General features: G+C 27.0%; 6 protein-coding genes and 1 long non-coding RNA gene across 12 annotated transcripts; 3 read left to right on the plus strand and 4 right to left on the minus strand.

Annotated features, from left to right (window-relative positions):
* Positions 1-3,086, minus strand: LOC118071778 (methyltransferase-like 26). Its single transcript, XM_035091173.1, has 3 exons — positions 2,884-3,086; positions 832-893; positions 1-766 (listed from the first exon to the last, which is right to left on the minus strand). The coding sequence occupies exons 2-3, from the start codon at positions 861-863 to the stop codon at positions 118-120; spliced, it is 681 nt and encodes a 226-aa protein (XP_034947064.1). The 5' UTR covers positions 864-893; positions 2,884-3,086; the 3' UTR covers positions 1-117.
* On the minus strand, positions 935-2,888 carry LOC118071775 (dnaJ homolog subfamily C member 21). The gene has a single exon (XM_035091171.1). The coding sequence runs from the start codon at positions 2,804-2,806 to the stop codon at positions 1,013-1,015; it is 1,794 nt and encodes a 597-aa protein (XP_034947062.1). The 5' UTR covers positions 2,807-2,888; the 3' UTR covers positions 935-1,012.
* Positions 3,087-3,970: 884 nt separating the features above from the next.
* On the plus strand, positions 3,971-5,141 carry LOC118071886 (protein THEM6). The gene is made up of 2 exons (XM_035091353.1): positions 3,971-4,310; positions 4,461-5,141. Exons 1-2 carry the CDS (start codon positions 4,166-4,168, stop codon positions 4,907-4,909), a joined length of 594 nt encoding a protein of 197 aa, XP_034947244.1. The 5' UTR covers positions 3,971-4,165; the 3' UTR covers positions 4,910-5,141.
* Positions 5,142-5,279: 138 nt separating this feature from the next.
* Positions 5,280-8,986, plus strand: Tsp5D (Tetraspanin 5D). Of its 2 annotated transcripts, none has more exons than XM_035091351.1 (5): positions 5,280-5,557; positions 7,461-7,564; positions 7,826-8,017; positions 8,105-8,287; positions 8,355-8,986. In XM_035091351.1, exons 2-5 carry the CDS (start codon positions 7,502-7,504, stop codon positions 8,688-8,690), a joined length of 774 nt encoding a protein of 257 aa, XP_034947242.1. In that variant the 5' UTR covers positions 5,280-5,557; positions 7,461-7,501; the 3' UTR covers positions 8,691-8,986. The 2 variants fall into 2 exon arrangements, with proteins under 2 accessions (XP_034947242.1, XP_034947243.1); XM_035091352.1 differs by lacking the exon at positions 5,280-5,557 and adding an exon at positions 6,786-7,386.
* Positions 8,987-10,469: 1,483 nt separating this feature from the next.
* LOC118072016 (uncharacterized) lies at positions 10,470-19,433 on the plus strand. Of its 5 annotated transcripts, none has more exons than XM_035091567.1 (7): positions 10,470-10,552; positions 11,503-11,644; positions 13,111-13,212; positions 14,706-14,978; positions 15,434-15,631; positions 17,168-17,308; positions 18,748-19,433. In XM_035091567.1, the coding sequence occupies exons 2-7, from the start codon at positions 11,552-11,554 to the stop codon at positions 18,811-18,813; spliced, it is 873 nt and encodes a 290-aa protein (XP_034947458.1). In that variant the 5' UTR covers positions 10,470-10,552; positions 11,503-11,551; the 3' UTR covers positions 18,814-19,433. The 5 variants fall into 5 exon arrangements, 3 of the variants coding, with proteins under 3 accessions (XP_034947458.1, XP_034947460.1, XP_034947459.1); XM_035091568.1 differs by lacking the exon at positions 10,470-10,552 and adding an exon at positions 11,359-11,369; XR_004690965.1 differs by lacking the exons at positions 15,434-15,631; positions 18,748-19,433 and adding an exon at positions 13,960-14,311 and having other exon boundaries at positions 17,168-17,296.
* On the minus strand, positions 10,889-16,674 carry LOC118072017 (uncharacterized). Its single transcript, XR_004690967.1, has 3 exons — positions 16,314-16,674; positions 11,596-11,758; positions 10,889-11,520 (listed from the first exon to the last, which is right to left on the minus strand). It is a non-coding gene; the product is annotated as an uncharacterized lncRNA (long non-coding RNA).
* Positions 19,434-19,618: 185 nt separating the features above from the next.
* LOC118071677 (mitochondrial amidoxime reducing component 2-like) lies at positions 19,619-21,410 on the minus strand. The gene is made up of 4 exons (XM_035090986.1): positions 21,199-21,410; positions 20,353-20,933; positions 19,980-20,257; positions 19,619-19,885 (listed from the first exon to the last, which is right to left on the minus strand). The coding sequence occupies exons 1-4, from the start codon at positions 21,203-21,205 to the stop codon at positions 19,744-19,746; spliced, it is 1,008 nt and encodes a 335-aa protein (XP_034946877.1). The 5' UTR covers positions 21,206-21,410; the 3' UTR covers positions 19,619-19,743.
* Between the last annotated feature and the right edge of the window lie 41 nt (positions 21,411-21,451).

Here is a 21,451-nt window from a genome sequence, read left to right on the forward strand (position 1 = left end):
TAATATACACTGTTTACATTTATTTAAATTATACATATTTATTTATACTCAATAAAAAAGTAAACGTAAATTTATTAAATATAAATTTAATCATAGTTTTATTTTATTAATGTATAATTAGAAATTGTGTTCTGTTGTTCTTTTCCATATTAAAATTTTATTGTTAGCTGGCATATCAACCATTTCAATAAGCTTTAAATTATTTTTAGTTGCTAATTTTTCTAAATCTCGAATATCTCTCAATCCCCATTCTGAGTTTTGAGATCTTATTGATTTATCAAATTCAACATTACTTTCTGGAGTTATTTTACCGTCAATTGCATATGGTCCGTATGTAATTAGTGTTCCATTTGAATTGAGTAATTTATCAGCGTTTTCAAATAAACCAATTGTACATTTAAATGGTGATACATGCATCATATTTGAATTGTAAATATAATCGGTACTTTTTTCTTTGAATAAATCACCAGGCCATGTTTTATAATCAGTTGCTACATCTATTAAGGATGGCTCATTGACGTTTGTTAAATTAGTGGCATGAGCAGATATACTTTCTAATAAAGACGGTTCACATTCAGAAGGATAAAATGTTACTTGAGGAAAATGTGGAGCAAAATGAGCAATGTGTTGACCAGAACCTGATGATATTTCAAGACAAACTTGATTTGAACCAGGACGAATGATTCTTTTGAGAACTTGAAGTATTGGCTCTTTATTACGTTCAGCAGCTGGATAAATTAATTTTTTATGCTGGTTTGTCATTATCCTACAATAAACAATATTATTTTTGTTTCAGTTAAAAAATAATATAATATTTAAAAAAAAACTTACCTGCGATTAACAATAGTATGTATAGCATTCATATTTATCAGGTAAAAATTTTGTTTTTGAATCTGAAAGATGAAAATTTTGGAAGTAAGTTGTATTACAATAATTAAAATGAAAATTTAATTTTCTTTATTTATATCTAGACTTCTTATAATACATTATTAATAACTTATTGAAATTCTATCTATTCGTCATTGATGTCAGATGACTTTTTAGATTTTTTTTTAGATTTTTTCTTACTAGAATTTGCAACGTTTGGTAGGTACATTGCATGATTCAATTTTCTTAAATGTTCGAAAAGCTTATTTTTACTTGGAAATTTGGCTTTACAAGTTACACAAATATGTTCAGTATCATCCACATCGTTAGTATTTACATTATTCTTTTGGCATTTTTTTTCATTCTCAGAATTTACATCATTATTCTCTTTTATATCAGGTTCACTTTTCTCTACACCCTTTTTAGCAGCCATTTCTTGGTATTTTTTTCTTCGTCGTTGTTTTAATCTAGAAGAATGGCTCAAAGCATCATCAAGTTGTTCGATGTCTTGATTTTCATCGAAATCATTGCAAATAGGATTTTTATTAATTGTCCTTTTTTTTTTCTTCTTTTTCTTTAATTTTGAAGTTTCTTCCAGTATTTCTTTATCACTGTTGTCTGATATTAATTCTCCTTCTGAAACATCATCATCATAATCAGATTGATTCTCTAAAGGTTGCGGAAAAATATATTCATCATTCGATTTGGTACTAAATTCATCTTTTTTTATGTGAAGTACATCGTTATCGTTATCATCATCATCAGATAATAACTCGCCCTCAGATACATTGCTATCATCATTGTTATCATTAATAAGTTCTGCATTTACTGGTTCAGGAAAAAGATATTCCTCTTCTTTTTTCGGATCAGTAACTTGACTGGTACTATTTTTATTTGAGTTAATAATTTCTTCTTCTTTCATTATAGTATTTTTCATTTTGGCGAAATTTTTTTTATGATTTTTTGAATTTTCATGATTTGCAAATGCTTGAGGTTTTTTGAAATGTTTACTGCATGCTATGCAGTAAAGTCCATTTGATTGAATATTTTCATCATTTTCTTCATCTGAACATTCATTTTCAGACAATGATTCTCCGAATTCTGCTGCTAAATTAGCTTCAATATTTTTCAATTCTGATTCAGCGTCAGAATATTGGTACTGATCTGACACTTTATATTCCATTATTTTTTTCCTCTTCTCTTCAAGTTGTTTCATTCGCAGTTCTTGAACCTTTTGAGTATTTAATTTAGCCCTTTCTGCAAGTTTCTGAGCATGTAATTGAACTCGTTTGTCTCTTTTTCGAACAAATGATACTAAATTTCTAACTTGTTCATTTCTTTCTTTTTTAGCTTTATCACAAACTTTTTTATTTTGCTTTTCTGCTAAACGTACAACTTTTCTATTCGGAATATTACGTGTATCAATAGGTTCAAGCCAAACAAATGACACTTTGGTTGAATAACTTTGCCAATAAGAATAAAACGGATGTACTACTTCTTCATAGGAACTTTGAGAATTTCCAAAATTTGGAATATTATCAATAGTTGTTTCATCATCGTCAATAAATTCCAAATCTTCAGCAGCAATTTTTTCAAATACATTTCTATAAACGGTATAAAATCCATTTTCATCATCCCCGTAACCTTTGAAACAGTTTGTAGAAAAATATGGGAACAGATCAATCAGATCATCTTTGTAATCTGCACCACTGCCACCCTTTAAGATAGCTTCTCGATGATTGTCGTACCATTTACGTTCGTGTGGGTCACTGAGTACTTCATAAGCTTGTTGAACTAATTGAAATTGCTCTTTAGCTACTGTAGGATTATCAGGATTTTTATCAGGATGCCATTTTAATGCTAATTTTCTGTATGCTTTTTTTAATTCATCATCATTGGCATCTCGTGGTACTTTCAAAACTTCGTAATAACATAACATTGTGATTGAGTAATGTACTAATTATAACAATATAGCTTCAACAATACACGTATTATTAAGTAATAGAAACCAATTACCGTGATGAATTATTCAAAATTTCTTCTTAATAAATGACTGAAACTATTACATTATTTATTGATACTCTTCTTCAAACAGTCCATGTGTTTACAAGCCATAAAGAGGTTAGATATATATTTTTTATTGTGTTTCATGAACATAAAACTTCTATTCCATTATCAGAATTATTCTTCAGCAAGTGGTGCCTCCAAACTGGAAATTTTCTAATCGAAACAATAAAGATATGTATCAACTGAGTAATCTAGAGATTGCATAGTGTCTGTGCACTATACAATACACAACTATAGACTGTAGTCATTCTAAAAAATCATTCTTCAATTTGAATTCAATTTTATGCATTTATTATTGTTGAAACTGTGATTTAATTGTTTTAATTATTATCTTTCACTATGTCGAAATAAAAAATTTTTTGGAGTAACTTTTTGATGAATACTAAAACTTTTTTGAAAGAGTATCATTGATAATTTTGAATTGATGTATAAATAAATATAAAATTATTTTAATAATTTTCTTATCACAAAGAAATTGAATAGTGAATAAATTACATGCACATTTACCAATCAATTCCGTAAATTATTCATGGTATAATTATGTACGCGAACAGCAGAATATTTCAATATTTTTGAGACTTCCATAAGTTCTTGACCTTTTGATGATGAGACAAAGTCAATTGTCACGTTTAAATTTCTTTTTAATTATCATTCAATCTCAATGGAACCTTTCAATGCAACGCTATAATTTTTGGAGTAAAAAAACTCCAAAAAATTAAATGGAAAAACATAACCTGTATTTTATAAAATAAACCCAAAGAAAAAAATCATCATTATGATGTTTTACCAATAAAATATCTGATGCAGACTGGAATTGAATTATCAGTTAGTTTATTTTGTATAATAATTAATACAAATAGAGTTCATCATTTCCTAACCAACAAAACCATTGGGTTATTAATGACTTGATTTGTTTTTTGTTTGATGTCAAAACAATAGTTGTATCAATTTCTGTCTTAAACAAATTGATATTATTTTTATTTTCTTATTAAATGAAATAAACCGTGTAAGAACTGTAATACGTCGTCGACATTATATACAAAGTCCAATCATCATAGAGAGGGGATATGTAGCTAGTATACACTACTGTATAGCCACGCTGACGCGGCAACAATAGTCGACCGTTAACTAACATTGAAAATACATTGAATTTATATTTTTTTTAAAACTACAATTCAAACTTTGATTATCTTAATTATTGGCCGAAGTACATTAAAAAATAATTTACAAAATGGTTTGTGCTTGTACCTGGGTAATTCTTGCATTACTTTATATCATTTTCGATGTCAATTATTTTCTTAGAATATTCTTCACAATCGGTTGGGGAAGACTTTTTCAAAAAAAGAAGAAAATTTTCGACACAACTACGATTTATGGTATGTTTATCTCTTTTTTTTTTAATTTAATTATTTCAAAGACATTATAATTATTTTATTATAAATCTATCTTTATGCTATCAAGTAGAAAATAAAACAAAATACTCATTCATTTTTTTATTCTTATATTTATTAATATTGTATTTCCAGGTATTTGCACCACTCAAGACGTTGACATCTTCTTGAAGCACATGAATAATGCACGGTACTTAAGAGAGCTAGATTTTGCTCGTTTTCATTTTTACGACAGAACTGGAATCTATGCTGAAGTAAGTAAACGAGGTGGTGGTGCAGTGCAAGGAGCTTCTTCTACTCGATACCGACGAGCACTTCCGATTTTCACTCCATATAAAGTCACCACGAAGCTCATCTATTGGGAGGATAAAAATTTCTATCTTGAACATGAGTTTATTAGTTTATCAGACAATTTTATACGAGCAGTTGTTTTGAGTAAACAAACTGTCACCAACTTGAAAGTTCCAGTTTCTGAAATAATTGAAGCAGTTGAACCAAACGCAAAAAGACCAGAGCTCAGTGAAGAATTGAAAATGTGGTTGAATTCAATGCAATTGTCATCAGAAAAACTGAAAAAGCAATGATAAAACATCATCAAATGATTGAAGATTTCATGTTATAATTTTTTATGTTATATTTTATACTATTTATTTAATATTAGTTGTCATTTATCTTCTTTTTTATCAAATTTTGGATGTTTTATTACTATTATTCTTGTGAATATACAAATATCAAACACTTACATCATGTGTTTTTGATCGGAATTGGGTTGTAACAGGGGATTATCAATAAATAAAAGATCAAAACTTACAATCACATCGAGTTACATTGCTAAATAATTAAAATACTGTTATATTTCAAAATTTCAGTATTCTATTATTCGTTAAATAAATAAATAAAGCTCCAAGAGATTAAAATAAAGTGCATTTCAGTACAAGAAGATGGAGCTAATAGTTCAATTGAACTTTCAGTTCATACTGGACTGATCCAGAGAAACTGCCGCTGCTACTGCTGCTAAAATCCCTGGAAATATCGTTGGGGACTCTAGTTATTGTCACTACAATTGTTACTTGTAAAGTTTGAGGATCTACAGAATTTACATTGGACACAAGCGTTAGCGCAGTTAATATTAATTCACCGCGTTGACTTTAACCAGCGCGATTTTTTAATTGTTGTTATCTACAAGTATTTATTGATGAAAATAACAGTTTAAAATAAATTTTATAAATAAGGTAAGTTTAATACGCATTTATAAACACTCGAATATGATTAACATACATATTTTCATTAATTAGTTACTAAAAATATAAAAAAAATATTAGAAAAAATGGGAAAATAATTATTTTTGATTGAATAGTAAGATTATATTATGTCATTTATTTTTTTCTGTCAATAAATAATAAAATGATTATTTAGAAAACAATTATTGAAAGATAAAATCATAATGAAGATCTTAGAAACTCATAGTTCGTTTTTTTTTTTGTAAAATTGCTTTGATAATTGAATTAAATTGATTGAATAATACTACACTGAATAAATGATTGAAATACTTATCGCAATTTAAAGTAACATTATAAAATCATTGCTCATTTTTTTTTTTTGTTAAATATTTTCTTTTGGTACTTTGTAATATTTATTTTAAAAATATATTTTTTTTTTCAATAATCCAATCATAAGTTCTCATGAATAATAATCTTCATCATAGTTGGTAAAAAAAAAGTACCTCATCAAATTCCTTATACCTAATTGGATACCTTGATTAGCATAAATATTCAATCATTTTGAATTAGAATATAAAAAACATATTTGATGTTTTAATATATGTTAAATATCGTGATGTTACTATTGAAATAATGCTATCTCACGACGTGGGAAATTCAAGCAACGCCAAATGGGACGTATTAATCTCGGTAATATTTGATAAATCAGGTTGGTGATAGAGATGAACATTGAGGCGTTACGTGTAGGGTTCGTAGATGATTGAAAATTACCGGCAATTGGCAGGAAGTCATGGGGAACCTTCAAACATAATGCGTGCAAATGCACCTACGCCATTGTTAAACTATTATATTCCTATTGTTTTTATCATCATTTTACATTTTTTACCATTTTTTTATCCAAAACTTAACCCAGCTATTTTTTGCTTTCATTCGATAGAATTGAACAAAAAAAATCTAATTTTAAATTGATCTTGAGTTTTAAATTATTCCAATATTTTTTATGAAAAATAGTTGATTGAAAATATTTCTATTCCAAGTTTTTTTTTTTTTTTTTAATTAATATCTAAATAATGTATTCATTAGAAGATAAAATAAATGACAAAAAATTATTTTAATCCAGCTATTATCATATTAGCTTGAATTTACTAGCCTTGTATGACTTATTTTCAATCTGATGGGACGTGAAAGAAATGTCAATGATGATTTACCGCTACTCATCTGTAATTTTACCATCACAATTCTCTTAAATATGAGTACTACTTTGCTTGCTTCAATACGCTTTTCCATCAAAGGCTAAACTGAATTCTAAAAAGCGCAATTTTATTGGCTGTCTTTCAATAAATATCTACAACATTGAATAAAAATTATTTACATCTCAATTTTGTCTATAAAATTAAATAAATCACACTATAACAGTAGAAAAAAAATATTATAATTTATTGGAATTTTTTTTTTTGTGCAAGTGAATTGACATATGTATACTTCTAATGATTGCCATCAAATCAAGTTACTATTGAAATTTGATAAATAAATTATATTTGATGAAAGGTAGTTTATGAACGAAAAAAAATATAACCTGGAGTGTGTGTGTATACAGTTGATGTAATGAAAGATAATCTGAATGACATAAAAATTTGATAGTAAAGAATTTAAAAAAAGTATATAGTAAATAAAAGTTTGTGATAGTTTTGCTATGGATCCCGTTATATGAGAGACCTAGAAGACCTCAAACTCATGCTTGACTAGACTACAACGGCACTTATTTACTAAAAGAACTAGTTTTACTTGATCAAATAATCATTTTTTGAATTCATAAAGTAATATTGATTTCATTGCAAATAGTAAGTGTTGTCATTTTAATCATATCATTATCTGTTTATTTATTAATCTAATATCATTGTTTGTTTATTTACAGGAGTAATTAAGTTAATCAAATAAATACTTGATGATTTCACAATGAGTCGCACAGGATATACATGTATTAGGCATATATTTTGTTCTCTAAATGTTCTTGTTTGGGTAAGATTTATTTTATTTACTTCATATCTATTTATTTTTATTAATTAATTAAATAAGACAAATAATTATTCACTAGAATAATCATGAACTATATTAACAGTTAAGATTTTTTAATTCAAGTATGAATTGAATTAAATTTAATGGTTAATATTTATACTTTATTTATTTCTATTAATGTTAATATTTAAATGATAGATAATTATATAAATAATAATAAGTAATTATTATATTATTTAGTAATTTGAGTTTGTCATTTCACAGTTATCAGCATGCGGTATACTAGGAGTTACACTTTGGCTACGTTTAACGAGTGTTGGATTAGCAAATTTGGTACCTCAATATAATTTCACATCAATTGATTCAGTTTTCTTGGTGATCGGTTGTGTAACCTTTGTCGTAGCATTCTTTGGATGCTGTGGAGCATGGTTTCAATCAAGATTTATGCTTATAACAGTAAGTTATTAGTTAAATAAAATATTATTTAGTAATATGACAGTTATTTATTTGATAGTATAATTTTTTAATTAAAAATTTATTTAGTATTTCAGTTTAGTTATTATGTTGTTCCTGGCTGAATTTATGATTGGCGCTCTTTCTTTTATCTTCCGAGAGCACATGTCAAGAAGTATACAAGAAGAACTTTTAGTTGGAATAAATAAATATTATAATGTTACTAGAGAACCAGGAACACTTCCTACATTGTGGGATTCTATTCACCAAGGGGTAAAATCTATTTATTTTTATTATTTTTTAATTATTTTGCCTATTTAAATTTTTAAATATATTTTAGTTACATTGTTGCGGCGTGAGAGATTATACTGATTGGTTTCAAATAGATGCATGGCCATCAGAAGATAGAGTACCAGATTCTTGTTGTATTAAGAGAACTAGATACTGTGGTAGATTGGACTTGGAAGGACGAAATAAAGAATTTTGGTACAAAGAAGGATGTGCTTCTGCAATTCAAGTTTGGATCATTTCAAGACTTCATGTACTAGGAACATTAGGATTAATTGTCGGATTTTTACAACTCTTTGGTCTTGTAACAAGTATGATTTTGTTTTGCACCGTTAAATACAAACGATCTTCCCACAGTTACAAGAGTTACGATACTAATGTCAGCTAGGAACGCGCGTGGATCCCAGCATATGGGATCCACGAGACTTCGATTACTGAAGAATCTGTTGCATGATGAGTATTTTTATTGAAATTTTATTATTTGCATACTTTAGAACTATAATTTATATAAATCATTGATAATACTGAATAAGATTTAATTTATATAAATACATTCTACATAGCATCGGGTTTATCCAAAATAAATTTTTAAAAATGAATATTTTATACTGTTTGTTTAAAAATTCTTCCAATGGATAAAGAAAAAAGTTAAATGTATAAAAAATTCCAAAATTTAGGCATAGAACAAACGATTGATTTATAATAAATAGAAAATTAGCATAAATATGAACAATATTTTATAGCTCATTAATTATGCTAATAAATGAAATTGTTTCGTTTGCAATAAATTATCTTTTGTATATAAAATAATATTGTTACATTACGAGATTCTTGTATTAACAAGTTTGCCATTGAATTATTTGTTTATTAATATAAATTGAAGAACCAAGCAATTAATTTTTTTTTTATAATATTCTGTGCCAGTGAATGTATGTGAGAGTAATATATAATATATAATATTGATAAATTTTTTAAGCCAAAGTTATTTAAGTTATCATATTTACTGTACATGAATAAACACAAATTTATTATATAAAAAAAACTTGTATAGAGTAATTTATTATTAATTTATATAATTAATAATTAATTTTAGAAAATTAAAAAAAATATATAAAAAATGAAATATTTTAAAATGAATCTTTCTTTAGATGAATCATCATTCAAGTGACTTTCATTTATAAAAACCAAATCTATCATATCAAGAATTCGAGAAATTTTTTAATACTTTTTATAGAGAAAAAACTTCCGTTTTTGCGGTGCATCGAGAAATCTGCTTCAGCAAGCAGTGAAGTTGAAGATTGAATAATTTACGGCGCATTGCTCTCAGAGTGATTTGTAAAATTATCTATATATCTATACATGTAATAATTAAAGAAATATATTAATAATCATTTTTAATAAATTTTTTTTATACTTTTTTTCATTTATAAATACATTACGAATTTATGACTGTTGAAAGATTTTAATTATATATTTAAAAATTATTAGAAGCAATAAAATTTATTGAAATAAACATAAAATATTTACATAAGAGTAATTTAGTATTTTTTTTTTGTGTATTGTAATTATTGCTAAATATTTCTATTGAACGAGTTCTAATGCAATAATAGATATCTATTGATATCGCAATTTTTCTCATGAAATCGGAGAGATCTGCAAAGATTTGACAACGGCATTGAGATGTTGACTTGTGACAGTCAACAAAACGGTCCATGAATTTCAAATTGTCAGCAATAGAATGCCTTGTTAAAGAACTTTCTCACTATTAGAAAACATAAAACGCTACTTGGACATGTTTTGTGTTCACGTAAATATTCAATGGTAACAGGAAAACAATTATTGTTCCACTTTGTCGATATGACAACAATATAAGACACGCAATTCTTAAATTAAGAAGAGGAAATTCATGTAAGAACAGATATAATAATGTGCTAATAAGCTTGATTAAATGTCTATTAATTATTTTATATTTATTTAATTTTAAAAAATGAAAAATTTCTTTCATCATTATCATATTTCAGGTTTTTTTTTTTCCTTTTTTCTCTCTTTCAACTACTAAATGTTCGGTTATAGATTTGAATGTACTGTGGAAGAATGAAGAAGGTGGTGGTCGCAACTTCTTCTGGTAATAAAAGCCGTTCACTAAGCGATTCTATACAGACAATCACGAGGAGCTGTGTGAGCTCCACGCAAGTTTGACGATTATTCATTAATGTTCTATGAATTTTTGAGTTTTGAAATTTATGTGTGGTGAGTTGATATTAAAACAAAAAATATCTATTTTGTATTCTTGATTAATATCATAAAATAATCAATCAACATAAATTATAATTAATTTAAATTTATAATCAAGTGAAATTATTAAAAATTGCAGTGAAATCAAAAAATTTTTATTCGTTGAATAATATTTTATTGTGAAATCAATCAGTGAGTTTTGATTTTTTTTTTTTTTCAAATCAATGACAGTGACAATTATTCACTATTAATTATATTGACATTGATAAATATATTATTAATATTTTTTATTTAATAATTATTTTATTATAAAAAAAAAAAAAAAGTAGAACAAGGAAAAAAAAACCTGAATCATATTTTTTAATTGATAAAATAAAATTTTTGGAGTAGCTAAAAAATATTCGGCCTTCAACTGAAAAGTAACAGGATTAGTAACCTCGATATTTGCAGACAAATCGCCCTGCGTGTTGAATCCAAATTACCCCTTAATAATTAACCTCATAGATTATCCATATAAAGGGGAGGTGGGGAGGGGCATATTAAAGATATTTAATTATAGCCCCAATTGTGTAAGATTTTTTTCTATATAATTTTGCATTACATATTGAACTATTTCAAGTGCAGGTCCTTTCACTTTATGTAATTTTTCATTCAAAAACGTTTATGAAGGTATAATATTTAGCAATCAAAAAAGAAAAAAAGAAAAAAAACAAAAAAATATGTAAATATATATATATATATATAAAAAACGAGAATGACGTGCTTGTAAATCAACTTCTTAACTTTCGTTTCGTCTAAACGAAAGTGAGTCTTGGGTTCGTGCTCGAGAAAGGTGAACCTCTCCTTTTTGCTCTTATAGCTTTTTGTCATCATCTAATTCATTCCCTTGTTTACATTCTCATTTAATAATCTTCTCATTAGCCATACAAATTTGATTGTTAATTGAATATTTAACTTGTTCACAGTGGTGTGTAATTGATAATCTGAAAAAAAAAGACAAAAAAGTTGAAGACAATGAAAATAATAACATCAATAATAATTATTACATATTTAGTAACCTTAATCAACACACATCCCATCTCTAAGAATGAAGGTCTACGATCAAAGGTGAGTGTAATTGAATTATTAAATTATTTAATTATGTTGAGTTTTATCATAATAAGAAATTCCTAGCGTCATCAAGATGATATGATGATGATTATCAAGCCTTGATCTGAATTGCTAGAATAACAAACAAAAATCATTGACCTATTATTATTGAAATTAATAATGAATCATTTGATTATCAATACTATCAATCAAAAAACTTTCATTGAGTAAAATATAATTATGTTATCAACATTGTAGTTTAAAATTGACATTGAATAACAACCTCTCAAGATGAAACAAAAATACAAAAGTCAATTACTATTATTTTATATCCTCATGTGGAAAGTAGTTTATGTATAATATCAACTCATGTTGAATTTCACGTGTTGTAAACAAGGATTATCTCAATGTTTTGTCTTTCATCTTTCATATATGTACATACTACATTTTTCTCTGGTTTAACAATCTCTACTTATATTAATTTGCACTCTTTCTTTCACTTTGTTCAATATTGCCACTTTTAACATTGTAAAAAAATAGTTATACTATGTTAAGACTTCAAGATTTATCATGAGTTATTATGTAAATAATAAAATTTCTTCAAAGTCATTTCAAAATAAAAAATTAATTTAATTATTAGATGAAAAAAAAGAAAAAATTGTGATAGAGTGAATAATAATTTTAAAAATACATCCTATCATGATTCAATGTTTATTAATGACGGAAGTATTTTCTTAGATACGCTTTACAGTTGCATAAAAGCTTTTGCAGTTATACAAACGCATAATTTACACGGCCTTCAAGCCACAATGAAATTTGTACGAACTAATGAGATGAGTGGGATCATATTCTTATGTGTATTGGTATGTTCCTATATGGCTGTTGCACTTTCACTTGAAATACTCGCTGAATTACCTGCCAACTGGACACTTTCTTCGCTCGATCGGTACTAACCAGTGGAAAGTTCATGAAACATCTCTTTCTCTTCTTCATAAAAATTCTCAAGAAATATTTATCTCATAGTATCCGCATTATTTATAATCAATTTTTATTGAAAAAAATCAAATCCAAATATATGAAGCTTTAAAAGTTCATTTAATTATGATACAATTACTCCAGATCAATTATTAGATCAAATTAAATAAATCATAACCTATACTAGATGGAATTTTTTTTTAAATATTATTACTTTGCACAATTAAGTGTGTATGTAATATTGCAATTACTTTTCAAACTACAGCAATTATTTTAATAAGTTTATCTCAACTATTGATTTCAAGAAAAAAACAAAATGTATTATTAATTTTAACACTTCTAATAACATGAGTAGCCAATATTGGCAATCTATTTAAAGATACTTTATAAATGAATAAATAATTATATCGGTATGAATTTTGATTTATAATTAAATATTATAATTTATAGATAATTGATAAATTTGAATAAAAATAAATGATTTTTTGCTTTTTCTATTATCATCATAGACATTGGAACATGTCGTAGTCACTGATAAAGATGAAGATCCAGCACTCAGAGGCAAAAGGACTATTGGTGTATTACGTCAATTCTTTCCGGATATTACTAAAGTAAGATAAAATTAATTATCGCCATTTAAAATATAAATATTAATAATATTTATTGAAGATAATGAAACTATTAAGATTATTTCTAAGTGCAAAATTCTCATCACGCGAAAATATTGTATTATTAGATTGTTTACAAGACAGGAAGGGCACTCTTCTTTTCGTTTATTATACTTCCGCTTTTTACTCTTTGCTGGTATATACTATATAGCACACATCTCGTGAGTTCAAAAAGCGTAACGAAATGCATGCTCAAGCAATTATATTTCTTGAAGAAAAAGCAAGTGTTTTTTTGCTCATAAAGTATGTGATAAAATTGTACATTTTTTCCTTTACTATTATTACTTAGTTTTGTGTGAAAAAAATTTTTAAAACTATTAAAAGTTATGATCTACTTCTTTTTTTATTGTATATATAAAAATCTTTATTACTTAATAATTGATATATATTTATTTTTCAGTCTTTTTTTTTTGATGAAAGAGAAAATATGCTCACATTTTGTAATATAAACCAAAAAATTCAGCTAATAGATCTCTAAATATGAAACAGGAAAATAGTTGATGTTTTTTTGATTCATTTTTAGAGTCTTAGATGATAATTTATGTTAAACTTGGATTAAATTAAATATAAAACTATTGATTAGATAGTAATTTTAGATACTACCTACGGTATAATTTGCATAATAAAATTTGGATAAACTCTAACAAACATATATAATACTTGAGAAAATTAAATAAAAAATCTTTGTAGATAATTGATGATAAAGTCAACATGATAGTGTCTGAGATCATACGAGCACTTGGACCAACTGTTTTACGAGGTTTTTTGGGCGGTGGAGCATTTGGTAATGGAAATGGCAATGATAGTCCAAGGGATAAAGATGATGGATCAACTGTGACAATAGCTGCACCTCCAGATGGAGAGTTTGATGATGATGATGACGATGATTTTAATACTGATTCACAGCAAAATAAATCTCGAGTGTCTATTCCTATACCAGAAGATTTATCAACATTGAATTCAATAGATACATCAACTTCTTCGACTAAATTATTTACACAGAATTCTTCTACTACGGATGAAACTCTAAACGATACAGAAGGTCCAATGTTTTTCCACAAAATCACTGAGATTATTTCTTCATCGTTTTACCTTCGCTCAAGAATTATTTTTGGTCTCATTCTACCTCTTATCTTTACTTTCTAATTTAATCGAAAAATGATTTGTCAACAAAAGATCCTTAGACGATCCGGCGACGTTTCCTTGCTTTTACATTAAGGTCACTTAAGAAGGTCTCCAGTCAACTAAGTCCGCATCAACCGGACCACCTTGATACTTAACAATCATCTAAATCATTTACATTTATTAATATACATTTTAGTTATAGAATTTATGTAACATTGAATATGAATTATAATCTAATATTTAATTAATCCTTTGATAAATGATGATAATAATAATGTAGTAATTTAATGAAGAATTTTTATGCTTCTTAGGACGTAAACCCCGAAGCGGAAAATCAAGTATCAGACGGAGACGTCGCGGAATCACAGAAGAACGAAATCAAAGTTCAATTTGGAAACAGTCAAACAGATTCAATAAACGAAGCATCAGAACCGGGATTAGCTCCATTGGAAGAAATTCAAGTTACAGACGACGACGAGAACAGGAACAAAAGATTCCTGAATTTTGGCTTCGGAAGTAGTAATTTAGCATCAGGTGGAGGCAGTGGAGGCGGCTCTGGAAACTTTCTCTTTGACATTATAAGAGTAAGTCTTGATTAGCATGATCATTTAATTTAATTTCATTTTTTTTTCATATTCAGTTAATGTGCAATTATTATTAATATATATTTAATGGATATTATCATTTATTAAGTTAAATATATAAATATATATTTAATTAAAAAATTGATTTTCGCTCAAGAGAAAAAACATAATAATTTTTCTGTTTCATGTCAAGTAGATTTTAAAATTAGAAAACATTAATAGGTCTTCAATTTGACAACTATAAAAGAAATTAATGTTAAACAAATAGTTAAATAAATATATGCGCTTTCGATGAATCCAATAATTTCCAGTGAATTCCTTCTGTCACCAATTAACAAACAATACAATGGGAAAGATCTATTTTAGAGTCTAGGTTAATGGAGAAATATTTAAATGAAGAGAAAGTTAACGAAAAAGAGAAAAAATTAAAAAAATACTGGTCTGTGTCTTCTCAGCAAGCAGCAGACGGGGCGGCAAGAGCGGCTGGGACGGTTTACCGTGTGGTAGCCGGCACACAAAGTCTCGGTCTAGGTCTAAGCGCTTCGCGTGACCTAGGTCCGTCCCCTACACCCGCAGCGAGTGCTGCTTCTACAGCCGCACCCGCAACCGCCACCCAAGCAACCCCTGCGTCCGGAACTGGCACGCAACCATCGGTACGCCATCTCCTTCCGACAACCATCAACCTCTTTCATTTTTACTCTTATTTTCCAATTGGCTTTTTAGTTTTTTTTTTATTTTAAACAAATTTTTGTTTTTCCTTTTTTTTATCACTTTAAATATTAATAACTATTTAAGGCTGGACTTTCTTAACCTCAAATCACCTCAAATTTTTCTCGTCGGATTATGTTTTTTTTATTTGTTTTTTTTTATGTAAAAATTATTTTTAAATGTAGAGAAAAATAGCATTCAGAAGGGAAGATAGAGTTTAGTAGTGTAAGTGCAGTAATTATCATATTATAATTAATTTTTTTTAGTGATTTCTGAGGTGTCATGGCGGGCGTCCTTGTCATGAGCCTTCCACTAAAAAATAATTTATTATGCAATCATTACTGCACTTACACTATCAAACTTTGTCTTTCTCACTATATATCATTTTCTTCAACATCTCTAAATAATTTTTATATAAAAAAAATAGATAAAAAACGCATAATTTGACATGAAAAATTTGGGATGATTTGAGGTTAAAAAAGCTCAGCTTTAATATAATTAAATTAACTTTCTTGTCAACCATAAATTTAACAAAATATTAATTTATTTAAAATAATGCATCCAATTATTTTAAATAAATATATCAGTAATAATCTCATGGAATTTTGATAAAAATTTGGTTATTACCTTCTTAATTATTTCACGTTTTCCATGCTAATTTACACTTATGTTTACGCTTACACATTGCGTGACACCTGCACATTGGTTTGCTTTCGTTTTATTTATTTACTTTTTTGTTCGTCTTGGTTTAATATCCTGATAAACTGTTGTTTTTTATTTGACATTGTTCCTCCTCTAATTACATTTAAAAAACCAATAAATATTAACAAACTTAATATCCACTATTTCTAATTCAAAGTCACTTGGGTATCTCATGGCATTTTAAATAAAAACAAAATAAACAAAAAAATATTCCCGCAATCGCGTCCCGTCCAATGCGCCGTCCAACCAAAGATCCTGACGATCAGACTGGCATATGTAATGTAGTTACGCGTTAACCGGAATTACCACCAGGACGAACCTATTTAATGGATAGTAATAAACACTATTAATATCCCTGATAGATATATCAAAGTCAAGTAGTGTAGTTATTAATTGTCCGTTGTATTATTAAGCACAAAAGTAAAAATATTTTATAGAAATGATAAATAAGCACTTGAAAAAAATATTAGTGCTATTTTTCATCACCGTACAAAAGCACAATAAATAGTTATAATTAATTTAAAAAAAAAAGACCATATGATCCTGCGACGAATTTAGCGGCAGGATCGAGGGGGACTGGATGCAACGGGAACTAAGATGGAACGCCGTTGCGTTTATTTTTTTTACTTTGTTGAATTTTTGGGTATTTAGTTTTAATTTAATTTGTTACTATTTTAATTTCCTCAACCTTTGGTTTTTAGCATTATCCTTGCACTCTCTTTTAGATGTCAGATATGTGTTTAATGATTATTATACTAATTCTGTGACACACTTTACAGTTGGTGGCAGGAAGTGGATCTCAACCTAGCGATAGTAGTTCTTCAGCTGGAAGAACTGAAGAAGCTGTTCCAGGACCAATTACAAGGCTTTTTGTTATTGCAAATAGGGGTATTTCTAATCTAATTCAAGATCTCATACTTGTAAGTAAATTATGTATTAATGTTATACATCTCTATAGTCTATTATTATATTAATATTTTATCATTTTTAGATCACAGTGTTAATTATAAATATTATCCATTTGAAACCAATTATCATCAGTAAAAGTTTATGCTGTCTTAGAATTTTTTTAGTCGTTGCATAATTTATTAATTGATAAAAAAAAATTTAAAAAACACTATTGGAGCCATGGTCATAAAGTTTCAAACATTAAAACGTATATTGAATTTTTATTTCCTTTTCAAAAGTTACGATTGGGGATTACCTATACATGCACATTAAATTTATTCTTGAAAACGAAAACTTTCTACAATGCTAATATATGCTTTTATACAATACAATAATTAATTTCAAGATTCACATCTTAAATCAATTTTTTTTAAGCGTGAAATAAATTATGTATTCATTTTCTTTTCAATTTTTCAAATAATGTTGATAGACCAAATAATTTTGGATCGAATATAAAAGTAAAAATTATATTAGATAAATAATCATTATTATTTTATTGAATAATAATTAAATGTCTATAAAAGGTTGAATAATTAGTTGTCTCTTTTTTACAAATAATGTCACTCGGTTGTTCTAGATTGAATTATTACGAGATAGTGGCGAGTCGAATCAATGGAAAGCAAAATTGTGGCGCGACTTTCTCTACGAAATAGCTCGTTGGTTTTTTTTTCTTTCTTTCTCTCTCACTTTAAAGTAGGGAATAAGTTACGTAAGTCAGATTTTAAGAAACTAACATGCAAGAGAAAAAGAAAGGTTCGACAGCTGTTTTAACCTTGTGTTATTTAATGCTATATAAATTAATTACTCAATTCAAGTGTAAAATATAAAAAAAAAGTTCAAGAGTAGATTAATATGCTAATTTTACTACGTGTTTACTATTGAGAAAAGATTTTTTTATAACACGTATTTTCATTACTATATTCATTAATAAATATTTGCATTTTTTTTCCTTAGAAAATTAATTCTCAAATTGTATTTAACAACAATTAATTAGTGCAATATAAATCATTAAATAAGGAACAATTAAAAAATGCTATAAATATTTTTAGAAAATATCTTTTATATAAATGGGATTAGCAAAAATTTTATTGGCAATGTTTAGTTTAAAAAATGGATTTTTCGTAATCAAACATTAATGTATAATACATTAAATTTCATATCACGAATAGAAGACGAATAGCATATTCGAAAGTGTTTACGGTCTAACACAATTATAATATACGTACATATAACACATAATCAACTCCAATAGTGTCCAATGCAGTTAAATATCTAGAATAAAAAATAATAATAGTATTAGAATGTTGTTGTATTTTCTAAAGTTATTTAACATTTATCAAACGATACTGTATACATTGTATTTATTTCATTATAAGAAACAAAAAACTAATGAAAAAAATATTTATTTCAGCGGTTAGCTGCAACCAGTGAACGTTTTGTTAACTTCAAAGCACGGTTGATTACATCGATCATCTGATACACCGCTAATTCATCGACATCAAATGATAAAAAGCATGGAATAAAATGAACAATGAAAGTTAATAGATTATTGGAATCGTAGGTACGACGCTCAGCGATATATAATGTCGCTCTTTGTTCCTAGGATTCGACAATATGCTAAAACAAATGTGAATATTACAATCAATATTTCAAACTGTAACTGTATAGAGAAAAGAATTGAAATATTTAAATCGTTTTTTTACTTCACACTCGATTCCGTCCGATTAGTTCGGAGTTTTTCAATCTCTTGCTTTCCATTATGATTTCCTTAGAAGTCATCTAAGCGTGGAATCGATCTCTTATGTTATAGAGAAACTCCGAAATTTTTTTCAGTATGACATGAAAAAGTTAAACAATATAGAAAGTCAAATGTACGCCTGTAAATATTTAGAAAATTATACAAATATAAAGGGAAAAAGTGATTTTATATATTATGTTTACGCAAAGAGATAAGAAAAATTTAAGGATGAGATTCATATGCCACAATAAATTCTCTTTTTGTCTTTTAAACATATATATATATATATCTATAATAAAAAACAAATTGAGAATTTATAATTGATATTATATTAAAGAGAACTGCTTGATTCCACGAGATATTGCCTCGTAGTAAATGTAATTGTTTTCATAATTTAGTAGTGTAAATATAAATGTTTAAATAAAAATCATTTTATGAATTATTCATATTTATTTAATTCATCATATGTTTTTTATATATTTACAGTGTAAATATTTTAGTAAAATATTATATTTTATATTTTATATAAAACATATTTTTTACATTAATATTTGCTTTAACAACTGATAAAAATGTAAGAAAATATACTAGAATAATAGATATAATTCCTTATATATGTCTTTTTGATAGTAAACATGTGATTACATCATTTATCATTATTGCAATAAATCAATCATCACTAAATTTTCCAAGATATACTGGATCACCAAGTTTTACAATTCCATTTGGTCCTTTTAAACCCAGATGAATACCCATTACAGGACTATCTCCTACCGATGAACGAAATTCTGGGTTTTCTATTTGTCTGTATCTGAAGAAAAAAAAACAAAAGAGTTAGATATCATTGTTGAATGTTTTTTATAATTATTTATTATGTTAGGAATATTTTAATATTTAATATTTACTCTTTTAAAATTTTTAAAGGTTCTTGTTTAGGATGTTTACATCCATTACTAGGATTTATTGTAGTAAAAATACATCTAGTGCAAGGTTTAATATTCCTGAAAATCACAGAACCAATTTTTATCCAATCCCAAGTGTCTTCTTCAAGCGGTTTAGGCCCTTTGACCACGAAATTAGGGCGAAATTGAAGAGGAGTGACTGGGTCTTCTACTTTTGTATTCAAATCCGCAATAGAAGCTTCATTTATAAGATTATAAGAAGTACAATCCGGATATGCACCCTTTGATTTGAAGAAAAATTTTTAGTTTCTTCTTCGAAGTGTCTTGAAGTCATACATTATTTTATACTATGTGAAATAAATTGTCTTATACTTACTGAATCAACACTTTTCAATAATGGAAAAAGACGATTATTAGGTCGAATATCTCTGGATGATTTATCTAGTGGATAATATACAAGTCGTAATCCAGTATCTTGTTCAAGAATAAAGCGAGATAGCCACTGTGCAATTTCATCACCACAATCACAGGCTGGAACTTTTTGGCCCCAGACTTCTGATTTAAATACTTTTCCAACTTGTGCTAAGTCAGTGCTGATCTTCACCATTCCAGGTGCTTCCAAAGTCAATACTGACCCAGTAACACTTGGAGATATTTGGACCATTTTTGGATATTTTCTTGCAGTTACAAATTTTTTATTTAAGTCAATGACCATTAGTGTTCGATCTCTTATCCATTCAGAGACTTTACATCCTAAAATAGTACATTCAACGGATGTCACATTAACACACCCCAATGATTTAATGGGAAAAACAAAAATATCGCTTATTTCGCCAACTTTATACCATTCATTTGGTAGTCGTACTTTTTTCCCCTTATAAAACCACCACCAAATAAAAATGGCCAATGATCCAGTACCGATTGTTACAGCTGTTATAGAAGACGATCTCATTTTATCTAAAAAAAAAATTAATTCTTACTCGATTCATTGGTCTATAATATTTAACTGAATTAGAATCATAATTTACATAAATTATTAAAAATTTGAATTTTTTTTTAACTATTTTATTTAAAATTTGAATTAATAATTTGTTCTTTTATTGAATCTGATTTTATCATTATTTGTCTTGACGAAATACAAATAGATAAAATAAATTATGATTAAATTATAAATAATATTCAGTTTCTCCAAGTTATATTATACGATAAATGTAGAACATACCCATCATTTATTGAAGTAGAAATAAAAAAATGAAGTAAAACTAGTTATATTTACAGCATGGAAATAATTTCGAAATAAATCACGTTCCTATATAATACGCATCAAATATATTTGTAATATTTTTTCTTTGCTTGCATGCCATACATACATGTTTGTATTTGTATTATTCGACGTTGATATATATGTCATAATAATGATCCTTTTATTGGGTATCAAAACTATTATATGGCATGCACGATCGAGTTCTATACTT

The sequence above is a fragment of the Chelonus insularis genome, unplaced genomic scaffold (genome assembly GCF_013357705.1).
Source record: "Chelonus insularis isolate UGA/USDA-ARS -01 unplaced genomic scaffold, ASM1335770v1 contig_88_pilon, whole genome shotgun sequence".
NCBI lineage: Eukaryota > Metazoa > Arthropoda > Insecta > Hymenoptera > Braconidae > Chelonus > Chelonus insularis.

Excerpts from the sequence above, each read along its gene's own strand:
- LOC118071778 (XM_035091173.1), bottom strand. The coding sequence starts at position 863 with ATGAATGCTATACATACTATTGTTAATCGCAG. Across the intron at positions 767-831 it reads CATACTATTGTTAATCGCAG|GATAATGACAAACCAGCATA; the intron begins GTAAGTTTTTTT and ends TGTTTATTGTAG.
- LOC118071775 (XM_035091171.1), bottom strand. The coding sequence starts at position 2,806 with ATGTTATGTTATTACGAAGTTTTGAAAGTACCACGAGATGCCAATGAT.
- LOC118071886 (XM_035091353.1), top strand. The coding sequence starts at position 4,166 with ATGGTTTGTGCTTGTACCTGGGTAATTCTTGCATTACTTTATATCATT. Across the intron at positions 4,311-4,460 it reads CGACACAACTACGATTTATG|GTATTTGCACCACTCAAGAC; the intron begins GTATGTTTATCT and ends TTGTATTTCCAG.
- Tsp5D (XM_035091351.1), top strand. The coding sequence starts at position 7,502 with ATGAGTCGCACAGGATATACATGTATTAGGCATATATTTTGTTCTCTA. Across the intron at positions 8,018-8,104 it reads CAAGATTTATGCTTATAACA|TATTTCAGTTTAGTTATTAT; the intron begins GTAAGTTATTAG and ends AAATTTATTTAG. Across the intron at positions 8,288-8,354 it reads GGGATTCTATTCACCAAGGG|TTACATTGTTGCGGCGTGAG; the intron begins GTAAAATCTATT and ends AATATATTTTAG.
- LOC118072016 (XM_035091567.1), top strand. The coding sequence starts at position 11,552 with ATGAAAATAATAACATCAATAATAATTATTACATATTTAGTAACCTTA. Across the intron at positions 11,645-13,110 it reads ATGAAGGTCTACGATCAAAG|ACATTGGAACATGTCGTAGT; the intron begins GTGAGTGTAATT and ends TTATCATCATAG. Across the intron at positions 17,309-18,747 it reads TAATTCAAGATCTCATACTT|CGGTTAGCTGCAACCAGTGA; the intron begins GTAAGTAAATTA and ends TATTTATTTCAG.
- LOC118071677 (XM_035090986.1), bottom strand. Across the intron at positions 20,258-20,352 it reads TATTGAAAAGTGTTGATTCA|GGTGCATATCCGGATTGTAC; the intron begins GTAAGTATAAGA and ends TTCAAATCAAAG. Across the intron at positions 19,886-19,979 it reads CCTTTAAAAATTTTAAAAGA|ATACAGACAAATAGAAAACC; the intron begins GTAAATATTAAA and ends TTTTTTCTTCAG.